General features: G+C 38.1%; 3 protein-coding genes across 4 annotated transcripts in view; 2 read left to right on the top strand and 1 right to left on the bottom strand.

Moving 5' to 3' along the window:
- Positions 1-1,038, bottom strand: part of LOC106873425 (zinc finger protein OZF) — a 3,280-nt gene extending 2,242 nt beyond the window's left edge. Inside the window, exon 1 of the mRNA XM_014920781.2 lies at positions 703-1,038. The gene's annotated coding sequence lies outside the window, so the exon portion shown is untranslated. The remainder of the gene's footprint in view (positions 1-702) is intronic.
- LOC106873442 (zinc finger protein 271-like) overlaps positions 1-6,223 on the top strand; it is a 13,942-nt gene extending 7,719 nt beyond the window's left edge. The window contains exons 2-3 of one of the 2 annotated variants that reach the window (XM_014920797.2): positions 1,160-1,248; positions 3,006-6,223. In XM_014920797.2, coding sequence (XP_014776283.2) covers positions 4,062-5,438 — 1,377 coding nt within the window. In that variant the 5' untranslated portion in view covers positions 1,160-1,248; positions 3,006-4,061 and the 3' untranslated portion in view covers positions 5,439-6,223. Of the gene's footprint in view, positions 1-1,113; positions 1,276-3,005 lie in introns of those variants that run through there. The other variant, XM_014920794.2, reaches the window with a different exon arrangement.
- A 1,769-nt stretch (positions 6,224-7,992) lies between these two features.
- On the top strand, positions 7,993-12,143 carry LOC106873424 (zinc finger protein OZF). Its single transcript, XM_052977936.1, has 3 exons — positions 7,993-8,568; positions 8,661-8,850; positions 10,072-12,143. Exon 3 carries the CDS (start codon positions 10,421-10,423, stop codon positions 11,699-11,701), a length of 1,281 nt encoding a protein of 426 aa, XP_052833896.1. The 5' UTR covers positions 7,993-8,568; positions 8,661-8,850; positions 10,072-10,420; the 3' UTR covers positions 11,702-12,143.
- The last annotated feature ends 417 nt before the right edge of the window (positions 12,144-12,560 follow it).

The following is a 12,560-nucleotide window of genomic DNA, read 5'->3' as shown; positions in this document are numbered from 1 at the left end:
AGTTTCCCACCAACGGAGTTTTGTTTTTCTTTTCCAGGTTATGTCAGTACTTTCAACGAATGTGAGCACGCCCTGCTACCATGTAACACCTATTTGCGATAAAGGAGCCGCCGATATTTCGCTGTGAAATAATTTTTTGACCCCTATCCCAACTTTCTTCTCCGGAAAAAAGCGACTTGCGGCGGGTGGAGGTCAGATACGTTGAATACACTCGAAAAAAACTCGTGAAAAAAGGTTATTTCACACCGAGGTACGAACGCGTCCTTTACGAAATATTTACCGGGAGAAAATGGATTGGGGCAAAGATGGTGTGTTAAAAATTTTATAAAGCTTTTTCTTTTCCTGTCGTTTTAAAATATCTGATACAAAAAAATAAAAGTTGAAAAATAATCCCAACTAAATTGGAAAAATTCCAACTTACGGGGATAGCTAATTCAAAAGTCCGTCTACATAAATAAATTGGATTTCTTTCGTTCCGGCAGTAAAAACAATCATAAATTTTCAAGACCGTTTCGTGAAACGTTTCCATCGTTATACCAAGTGTGTGATGGGGAAAAAATTTGAAAAATCCCAGCCAAGGCAGAGAAAAATCCAACTTATTGGGCGATATTCCAGCCCCGCTGCCTGAAAGTTCGTTCGCATTTAATACTTTCGTGAATGAAATACTTTTTAATATTTAAAAAAAGAAACTACAATACTTACAGAAATGTTTCATAAAGGAACGTACTATAGTCTGTGTAAAGTAGTAGTAGTAATAATTAGGGATACGACGCATAAAGGATATTGTTATCAAACGTGCTGAGATGGTAACTGGGAAAGGATAAAACAAAACGAGCACCACTCTGATACTGCGCACGCATTACTACTCAGTAAGGGAGGACAACTCATGTTACATCCTCACGTGCTTGGATTTAATTATTATCTCGTTAATTAAAATTTGTGTTGATAATTAAGGTACCCTTGCGTTCGAATATAACATAATGAAAACTATGCAACGATTTCGTTATAGCAATTATTCGACAGACGTTCAAACATTAATGATTTGAAGCGATGACTTTGAAAGAGGAAGTGACGTCAAAGGTGCAGACTATGTCTGTTCGTGGACAAAGAAGAGTGTTCTTTTATGCTTTTTTTTTTCTTTTTGCTGTGGATACTGTAGGTTCGAATCTCGTCTCCGGTAGCCACTACAACCTAAATGTTCCTGCTTGTTTGAGTTACGAAGACGTATTTTCCGTCCTTTTCTTCTTTGTAAGTATCTTGACACCACCTGAAGGAGTAAGTCAAATTTGTTTATTATTTACGTCAAACAACGATCACAAGTACAAGGCCAAAGGGCCACATAGAAACGAAGAATGTCAACAAAAATTGGTACTACGAAAGCAGCGCGGATCCGAACGCGCAGTCGCGCGTCCGCGCTAGCGGCACTATCATGCTATTACCTGTCAGAAGTGAAAGTGCTCACTGCCTGCTAGTGAAGTATCTGTCTGTCTGCCTGTTGCTGGCCTGTCGATTCTTTGGCTACTGACAGCTAATACCATGACTGGCCGGAGCGAGCTATATGTCTGTCTGTCTGTCTGTCTCTCTCTCTATCTATCTATCTATTACTCGAAAGTTCGCGCATCCGCGCTAGCTAGTCGTGAGTAGAAAACACAAATTTAATATAAAAACATATTTCCTGAAATTGCAAATTATTTAAAATATAAAAATATAATTTTCAACAGAGAGAATTTATCAAAATAGAAAACAAATGAAGTTTGAAGTTTAAAAATAACAGGATCGACCACTCACGACTAGCTAGCGCGGACGCGCGAACTTTCGAGTAATAGATAGATAGATAGAGAGAGAGAGAGACAGACAGACAGACAGAGAGGTAATGGTATAGATATAGAAAGAGAGAGATAGAGAGAGAGAAGGCGAGAGATAACTGACGCGTTTTAAAGGGAGGGGGGAAAGAGAGATAGAGTGATAGAGAGACAGACAGACAGACATATAGCTCGCTCCGGTCAGTCATGGTATTAGCTGTCAGTAGCCAAAGAATCGACAGACCAGCAACAGGCAGGCAGACAGACAGATACTTCACTAGCAGGGAGCACTTTCACTTCTGACAGCTAATAGCATGATAGTGCCGCGCTAGCTAGTCGTGAGTGGTCGATCCTAACCCTAACCCTAAACACGTATTCATTTGCACACGCGGGTTAGGGTTAGGGTTAGGGTTAGGATCGACCACTCAATACTAGCTAGCGCGGACGCGCGACTGCGCGTTCGGATCCGCGCTGCTTTAGTAGTACCCAAAAATTCAAAATTATTGTGATTTATTGTTTATAAAATGTAATATATGTTGTTGTTGGCACTCCGTCACTTACGACGTCGAGGGTTCCAGTCGATCCGATCAACGGAACAGCCTGCTCGTGAAATTAACGTGTAAGTGGCTGAGCACTCCACAGACACGTGTACCCTTAACGTAGTTCTCGGGGATATTCAGCGTGACACAGAGTGACAAGGCTCACTCTTTGAATTACAGGTACAACAGAAACAGGAAGTAAGAGTGAGAGAGAAAGTTGTGGTGGAAGAGTACAGCAGGGTTCGCCACCATCCCCTGCTGGAGCCTCGTGGAGCTTTAGGTGTTTTCGCTCAATAAACACTCACAACGCCCAGTCTTGGAATCGAAACCGCGAGTCCGCTGCCCTAACCACTGAGCCATTGCGCCTCCACAATGTAATATAAGACAGTAATTAATCAGACGAGTATGGTACAGCCTTCCAACTTGCCAGTCCTGGTCCAACTGTCCAACCCATGCCAGCATGGACAATGGACGTTAAATGATGATGTTTCACATAAAGATTGTATGATGTAATTTTATTTACAAACTGAAAAATAAACTTTGATTTTTCCGGTAGAGATTTATAACTGTTGTTTATCAATACAAAAATGTACAAATCGCCCATTGTTGAATATCACTTCTCTAAGCATCTTCTATATTCTGTATTGTTTCTCTCTTATTTCAGAATACCAGATATCCATTGGCGTTGTATGACTGGCACTCCATCGGTTACAACAGCAAGGGTTCCATTCGATGTGATTAATGAAACAGCCTGCTCGTGTAATTCATACACATGTGTCTGAACACTCCACAGACACATATACTCTTAACATAGTACTCAGGGAGATTCAGGGTGACACATACTGTAATAAAGCTGCTCCTTTGAATTACAGGTACAACTCATTCTTATCTGCTGAGTGGCCTGGAGCAACATGAAATTAAGTGTCTTACTCAAGGACACAACACACTGCCAGGAATTGAACTCGTGACCTTATGATTGTGAGCTGAATATCCTAACCACTAAGCCACGTACCTTCACATAAGCATTAAAGAACATTTTTTAACTGGAAATATTTAATTGTAAGGTGTTTGTCATCTTAAAACTGAAGGAAGAGGTTATACAGAAAAGATATAACCCTGTTTATATGTGAGAATTACTGTGAAGCATTTCCTCTGAGTATTAAAAAGATTTCTTAACTTCACTGTCTGGGATGTGTACCTGTTATGATATGGGTATACATGTCTGGTGCAAAATGGCATTACGCAAATAAATAGTTGGTTGTGGTTATCTAAAAATAACCTTTTGCAGAAAAACATATGTTAACACAGAATGCACTCCTTCTGCACTACTTGAATGTAGGTACGATACTCAGTATAGTATTCCCTGTTCAACTACTGACTGTTGAACCAGCACACATCGAACTAACATGGCAAACCAACATGGTCGAACTAACACTGTCACCTACCCACTCCCTTGGCAGTTCATTCAGTTCTTATTTATTGTAGTCAATTAGTCCACTTTCAGTCACGTGGAGGTGTTCGGGCTTCACCAAAAGCAGTACCAGAAGAGGAAACACCCTAACTAAACTTACATCACTAAGGAGTTTGCAGCATCTTCAGATATCGACTACAAATTCAGTTGAGGGGGAAATATGGCAGAACAAATATTTGTTAAAGATGTAATATAAAAAACTTAAGGAAGAGAATTTTCTGAGTATTTTGGTGAGAGAAAATAAAAATAATGGAAAGTGAATTGTGTAAGGACAAGGCTAAATGTGAATCACAGTCTAAAAGGATTGATTTTACAAATGAGATGCCAAATGATACAGGAACAACGTCGTACCAATGTGGTATCTGTAAAATGTCATTTTCAGAGAAAAGTAACTATGTTACTCACAGATGTATTCACAAAGGAAAGAAGCAATATCACTGTGATGTCTGTGGTAAATCATTCTCTCAGAAAAGTAAAGTAACTGAACACAAACATAGTCATATAGGAGAGAAACTATATCGGTGTGATATCTGTGGTAAATCCTTCACTCAGAATAGTACCTTAACTAGACACAAGCGTGTTCATACAGGAGAGAAACCATATCGCTGTGATATCTGTGATCAAGCATTCTCACAATTAACTAATTTAACTAGACACAAACATATTCATACGGGAGAGAGACAATTTCATTGTGATATCTGTGGTAAATCATTTTTTGAAAGTAGTAAATTAACAAAGCACAAATATATTCATACAGGAGAGATGCCATATCATTGTGACATTTGTGGTAAATCATTCTCTGAAAATTGTGAATTAGCAACTCACAAACGTATTCACACAGGAGAGAAACCATATCAGTGTGATATCTGTGATAAAGCATTCTCACAAATAGTAAATTTAACTATTCACAAACGTATTCATACAGGAGAGAAGCCATATCAGTGTGATATCTGTGGTAAATCATTCACTCAAAGTAGTAAAGTAACTGTTCACAAACGTACTCATACAGGAGAGATGCCATATTTCTGCAATATCTGTGGTAAATCTTTCTCTCAAACTGGTGCTTTAACCAGGCATAAACGTGTTCATACAGGGGAGAAACCATATCAGTGTGATATCTGTGGTAAGGCATTCTCTGACAAATGCAGCTTAAATACACACAACTTCATTCATACAGGTGAGAAATCATATCGATGTAATACCTGTGGTAAATCTTTCTCTCAAAAGGATCTCATAATTAAACACAAACTTATTCATATGAAGGAGAAGCCAAGTGACTGTGATATCTGTAGTAAATCATTCTCTACGAAAGATTGCTTAATTAAACATAAACGTATTCACACAGGAGAGAAACCATATCAGTGCGTTATCTGTGACAAAGCATTCTCACAAATAGTAAATTTAACTATTCACAAACGTATTCATACAGGAGAGAAACCATATCAGTGTGATATCTGTGGTAAATCATTCACTCAAAACCATCATGTAACTGAACACAAACGTACTCATACAGGAGAAATGCCATATCACTGCAATATCTGTGGTAAATCTTTCTCTCAAAATGGTACCTTAACCAGACACAAATGTGTTCATACAAGGGAGAAACCATATGAGCGTGACACGTAGGAAATCGTTCTCTGACAAATGCAGCTTAAATACAAACAAATTCATTCATACAGGTGAGAAACTATATCAATGTAATACCTGTGGTAAATCTTTCTCTCAAAAGGATATCATAATTAAACTCAAACTTATTCATATGAGAGAGAAGCCAAGTGACTGTGATGTCTGTGATAAATCATTCTCTACGAAAGATTGCTTAATTAAACATAAACATATTCACACAAGATAAGCCATATCGCTGTGATATCTGTAGTAAATCATTCTCTCAAAATGGCAAAGTTACTATGCATGAATGACATGTTAAAGGCTCCCATACCAGTGACATATTAAAAGCACCTGGTACTCTGTGGAGTGGTCGGCATGAGGAAGGGCATCCTGCTGCAGAAACCAACCAAAACAGACTATGGAACCTGGTACAGCCCCTGGCCTTACCAGTTCCTGTCAAGCCATCCAACATGGAAAATGGACATTAAATGATGATGGTGGTCTTATAGTTGACCCTTGACACGGAGATGGTTGGTAATAACTCCTTGTTGATGATGCTCCAGATTTACTGAATAAACTCAACTTTTCTGACAATGTCTGACTATCAAGAATGTAATTTAGCAATCCTTCAGTATTTTTCTATAGAATGTCAGTATGAGGAGATGATGTTATTCATCCTCTTTTTCAGCCTAGCCTTTTTATCTATGTCATGTACTCTTTTTTTTTTCTTTTTTGGTACTCAGTACTTAATTAAAGAGTCACCAGTAGATTCTTTTGTATTAAATAATTGTGATAAAATATTACAAATAAAGTTGTTGTTTTTTTCCGAGCGAGATCGTTGCCAGTGCCGATGGACTGGCTCCTGTGCAGGTGGCACGTAAAATACACCATTTCGAATGTGGCCGTCACCAGCATTGCTTGATTGGCACGTAAAACACCCACTACACTCTCAGAGTGGTTGGCGTTAGGAAGGGCATCCAGCTGTAGAAACTCTACCAGATCAGATTGGAGCCTGGTGTAGCCTTCGGGCTCCACCAGTCCTCAGTCAAATCGTCCAACCCATGCTAGCGTGGAAAGCGGAAATTAAACGACAATTATGACTGGTGGGGCATAGATTTTTCTGAAAATTTATAGTAGGGCCCGAGGGAAAATAGGTTGGGAAACACTGGTGTAGACCAAAAGATTCATAAGAGCTATGACCATGGAAATATTTAGAGAAAAGGTATAACATACATACATTTTGACACTGAGCCAAGGGTAACCTCAAAACACTGAACCTTTTGGATTAGCTGAGATACTTAGTGCCTTGCTGTACTCAAGAAGACCCGTCCTCCTCAGCAGAAGTGTTAAGGCTTCATCCTCTGGTGAAAAGGACTGACCTGCAAGAGTCCTATGCTGGTGCCATGTAAAAAGCACTCATGTTAGTGCCACTTACTACACATTGTAAAGCAGTTGGTGTTAGGAAGAACATCGAGCCATATAATCCAAGCTAAATCAAACTGGAAACTAATGCAGCTTCTCAGCTCTGGTCAAACCATTCGACCCATGCCAGCATGGAAAACCAACGTTAAAGGATGATGATAATGATGAATTAGAAGAGCCAGCATGCTAACAACCTGAATTCGTGGTCCTTCTGTTGGATCAGCATGAATTATTCCATGCGTTCTCCCCATTCCTCAGCCTCTCATACCATTTTCTTTGTTCCATATTGATAGTGGTATGCCTTCATCATTCTGAATACACTTCACACCAATGCTATCTCAGTTATTTCTGATTCTTCCATTCCAATACACATAGAAATCCCTTCCTTTTTCCTTAATCTTTAACCCTTTCGTTACTGCATTTATTTTGAGATGCTCTGTTTCTTTCAATTACTTTAAATATAACAAAGAATTTAGTAAAATAACTTAGTTATCATTCAGCTAGTGTTAGGAACATAAATTGTGACTAAGCTTTGGTGGAAGATTTTAATTCAAAACTTACGGAAACAAGACATTTGTACTACAAAGACAGAGGCGGTTTCAGCCAGATTTATATTAAAAAGGTTAAAAATATCATGGTGACTTTAACTTTTTTGTTACTATATTTCTGCTGCGATGCTCTGTGTTTCTCTCAGTTAATTTTCGATATAACAAAGAATTTAGTAAAGTAACTTAGTTATCATTAAGCTGGTGTTAGGAACATAATTTGTGACTAAGCTTTGGTGGAAGATTTTCATTCAAAACTTGTGAAAACAAGACATTTGTACAACAGAACCAGATGCGGTTTCAGTGAGGTTGGTATCAAAAGAGTTAAGAATTGTTTCTCTATTATATATTTTAACCTTTTTGTTACCATATTTCTGTTGAGATGTTCTGTATTTCTTTCAATTCATTTTAAATATAACAAAGAATTAAGTTGTCATTAAGCTAGTGTTAGGAACATAAATTGTGACTAAGGTTTGGTGGAAGATTTTTTTTTTTTTTTAGAATCGGAATCCACATAGCCGAAAACGTGGGTTTCTGTAAAAAAAAAAAAATTAAGTAGGAGGAGGGAGGGGGTTACGTCTCCGCCATAGCTTTTATCACCATCACTGGCAGAAAGATGGTACCAGGTTGGTTGAATTTGGTACGCAGGATAACAGAATCGGACGGACACATCTAAACTAAAATTAATTATGCTGCATTACTCCGATTTCACTAATTGAATACGCTGCTTGGCACTCATTTTATAAATTAGTTACGCGGCTTTTCTCCCATTTTAGTAATTAATTACATGATATTGGCCTTAGCCATAAGGCTTGAGAAGTATTTGTTAGTAATTATTTACGCCGCTTTACACTCATTTGACAACGATTTACTTTATATAAAATGTAATCGACGATCGTATGTTTTCCAAAATAACAGATCGACATTTCAGTTTGCAAGTTAACTAAAAACTCATTCCCTAATTTATTTATTTCGATGTTATCCCCGACCTACAGAACGATTACCTGTGTGTGTGTCCGTGTATGTGTGTGTGAAATATGTTAGTAGTGCGTCACGCATGAATTTGTAGGAATTAACAAAACTGCGTGGAAGCCGCAAAAATAAATTGGGTATCCTGCGAAAGCGGAACGAATACGAACATGTTTTGAAAGTCAGTTATTAAAGAATCTGTCTTATAATCCGTTAGTACTTTCCTTTTTTTTTTTATTTATATTAGCTAAAAACATTAACTGTATTAATAGTAACGCTTTTGGTTTTAACTTTCGTGATGCAGAGAATGTTGCAACGGGAAGTTAAAGTGGAAGCGATATCAGGTGAAGAAGCGGGAGACTAGCGTGACCTCAATTTTGAACGGTCAGCCGACGAGAAAAGTGGAAACATCGACTGTAACAACTGAGTGTATAATAATAATCATATTTTAATATTACCCGGTTATTTATCGTCACTGGTTACATCTGAAAACGGTAAGTTGGTTAAGGTTTGCTTTAAAACTGTAATAATAATAATAATTCGGGCGGAGGTAAAGAATACGTACACCACCCGTTTGCAGCGTAACAAAAACTCTGATCCAAAACACCGAGTGTACGTATTATTTATTTTCGCCAATAATTCTTTCTACCATAGGCACAAGGTCTTATATCTTGGTGAGGGTTGGGGCTATTTGTTTACATCGACTCCAGTTATCAACTGGTACGCTTGTGTAGTTAAAAAAAAAACCATTTGAAAATTCCCCGTTAAACGGAGAAAATCCAACCTATGTGGGTGGGACCTCTGCCGTTATTTGATCGACCCCGACGGAATGTGAACTCTGAGCATAAAGACGGACGAAATGCCTTTTCGCATTTTGTCCGGCGTGCTAACTATTCTTACAGCTCCCCCACCTTATCTGTGTGGCTAGTAATGAAACAAAAACGTGGAGAAATACAAAAATAGACTGAAGAAGCTGAACAAATATGTAAATACTTATCAATCAATAAATAAATCATCTGTTTATAGACCCATTAGCAGTTTATATTTATTGATTAAAAGATTTAACTTTATTGATGAAAATTACTTTTGGTTTAGCTTTTGTCGTATAGAGGGTGTTGTACTGGAAAGTAAAAAGGGATGTGATGTTTGATGAGGAAGGTGAAGATTAGTTTGACCTCATTTTGGACGAGAAGAGAGACATAAGGACATGATGGGTGAATAAATAACTGGTAGTAATTATGTTAATGTGCCCCTCTTTGTCGGGCGCTCGTTCACTGATTGCATCTGAAAACGCTAAATTGACAAAGATTTATTTTAAGGTTGTAACAATAATAATAATCCTTTCTATTGGAAACAAAAGGCCTCAAATTTTTGGGGAAGGGATCAAGAGAAAGTTGTGGTGAAAGAGTACACCAGGGTTCGCCACCATCCCCTGCCGGAGCCTCGTGCAGCTTTAGTTGATTTCGTTCAATAAACACTTTCAACGCCCTGTCTGGGAATCGAAACCGCGAGTCCGCTGCCCTGACCACTGGGCCATTGCGCCTCCACAATAAATGATGATAAAGGCTGCAAAATAATCATCATTATATGGATGTCAAATGGTGAAATAAATATATTCGTCTTTCATTCTTTATATATATTTATATACATGTATAAAATGTGTGTGTGTATACATTTTATGTAGCCTCTATATCTTAAACTGTTCATCTTTTCAGATTATCTGCTGTCGTTGGCATGAAAGCATTGTGTACATTGGATTATATCACCAATAGTTATCAACTCACAACAACAAAAGAGAAGATAAAATTCTGTCAATATAAACCTGTGACAGGATTACTGTAAAATAATTCGGAACTAAGACAAATGGCAACAATTGTTTTAATTACTGCCTGAAATATCTGCAAGATGATTTTGCTAATTAAATATGAATTACCAATACTGCAGCATTTATAACAGCTCTACTGAAAGATCACAGTTGGTGGAAGTATAGCTGTAGAAATAAAAATATTTATAAGGAATCCTCTCAAAGGAAACAAAAGAGAATATTGTCATAGAAGAAGAATTATGGCAAATGTATTTTGTGAGGAGAAGGATACATTTAAAATGCTATCTGAAAGTTCTGATTCTCTGGACAGTAAAAAAAAGGAAACCAAAAAAATAACATACCAGTGTCAAATCTGTAACAAGATATTTTCTAAAAAATATAGACTCAGTTTGCACACCCGTACTCATACAGGGGAAAAGCCATACAGCTGTGATATGTGTGGTAAATCTTTCTCTGTAAAAGGGAACCTCACGATACACAAACGTTTTCATACGGGCGAGAAACCACATGACTGTGTTATCTGTGGTAAATCATTCTCCCATGTTAGTCACTTGAGTCGACACAAACGTATTCACACAGGTGAGAAACCATATCACTGTGGTATCTGTGGCGAATCATTCTCACAGAAATACCAGTTGAATGTGCACATGCATAATCATACTGGAGAGAAACCATATCACTGTGATATCTGCGGAAAATCATTCTCCCAAAAACAAACTTTAACTGCGCACAAACGTGTTCATACGGGAGAGAAACCATACGATTGTGATATCTGTGGTAAATCATTCTCTGTGAAGTTTAATCTCACTGTACACAGACGTTTTCATACAGGAGAAAAACCATATGACTGTGAGATCTGTGGTAAAACATTTTCTCATATTAGTCACTTAAGTAAACACAAAAGTGTTCATACAGGTGAGAGACAATATCACTGTGAAATCTGTGGTAATTCATTCTCTCGTAGGCAGCGGTTAATTGAACACAGACATATTCATACTGGAGAGAAACCATATCACTGTGATGTCTGTGGTAAATCTTTCTCTCAGAATGGTAACTTAGCTACTCATAAGCGTATTCATACTGGTGTGAATCCATATCACTGTGATATCTGTGGTAAATCGTTGTCGACAAGAACATATGTGACTGTGCACAAACGCATTCATACAGGTGAGAAGCCATTCCAGTGTGATACCTGTGGCAAATCGTTCACTCAAAATGGCGAGTTAGTCTCTCACAAACGTATTCATACAGGTGAGAGGCCATATCACTGCGAGATCTGTGATAAATCATTCTCTCAAAGGCATCACTTAACTAAACACAAACGTATTCATACAGGAGAGAAACCATATCACTGTGAAATCTGTGGTAAATCATTCTCTGGAGCAAGTAACTTAACTAAACACAAACTTACTCATACAGGAGAGAAACCATATCATTGTGATATTTGTGGTAAATCATGCTCTGAGGAAAATAACTTAGCTGATCACAAATGCATTCACACATTAGAGAAACCATATTGATTTCTGTGGTAAATCATTCTCACAGAAAGACCACTTAACTACACTTGTTGGGATTCATACAGAAAAGTAGGTATATCAGGTTGTGTTAAGTGAAGTCCTTCCTATTTGTCAGTCAAATAGTTTTGTTTTTCTTATTGGCAATGGATAATAGTTTTATAAATATTGCTATGCCACATGCAGCCCTCTGGTACCACCACGGGTTCCAACACAAACAGCCAGCAGTTTGCTAGCCCATAGATATATACATGACGGGCTTCTTTTAGTTTTCATCTACCAAATCCACTCACAAGGCTATAGTAAAAGACACTTGCCTAAGATGCCACACAGTGGGACTGAACCCAGAAGCATGTGATTAGGAAGCTGCACCTGCACCTATATTTAGAAAATAAATTCCATAAAATCTTAAAATAAAATACTTTCTGAAAAATTGCAAATAAATGTTTTACACTTGTTTTCTTGTTTTCTTTTTGCGCCCTTTTAAAGCCTAGCCAGACTCATGGGCCCGGTTTCTATGGCGTATGTGTTCCCCCCCAGCTGGAAGGGACACCAGTCCATCGCAGCGTTACTCAAGAAACAGGAAGAAAGAGTGAGAGAAAGTTGGGGCGAAAGAACACAACAGGGGTCGCCAGCACCCCTTGCTGGAGCCTCGTGGAGCTTTAAGTGTTTTCGCTCAATAAACACACACAATGCCCGGCCTGGGAATCGAAACCGCGGCCCTCCGACTGCGAGTCCGTTGTCCTAACCACTGGGCCATTGCGCCTTCACTCTTTCACTTTATGCTGACATGAAATGTACATTTCCACCCACAAAAATAAATAAATAAACTTGACAGCTGTTTGGTTCGTTGACGTTTTTCAGA

Source organism: Octopus bimaculoides, chromosome 29 (assembly GCF_001194135.2).
Source record: "Octopus bimaculoides isolate UCB-OBI-ISO-001 chromosome 29, ASM119413v2, whole genome shotgun sequence".
Classification (NCBI taxonomy): domain Eukaryota; kingdom Metazoa; phylum Mollusca; class Cephalopoda; order Octopoda; family Octopodidae; genus Octopus; species Octopus bimaculoides.
Note: the sequence above shows the minus strand (reverse complement) of the source record. Positions and strands in the feature narration are given on the sequence as shown.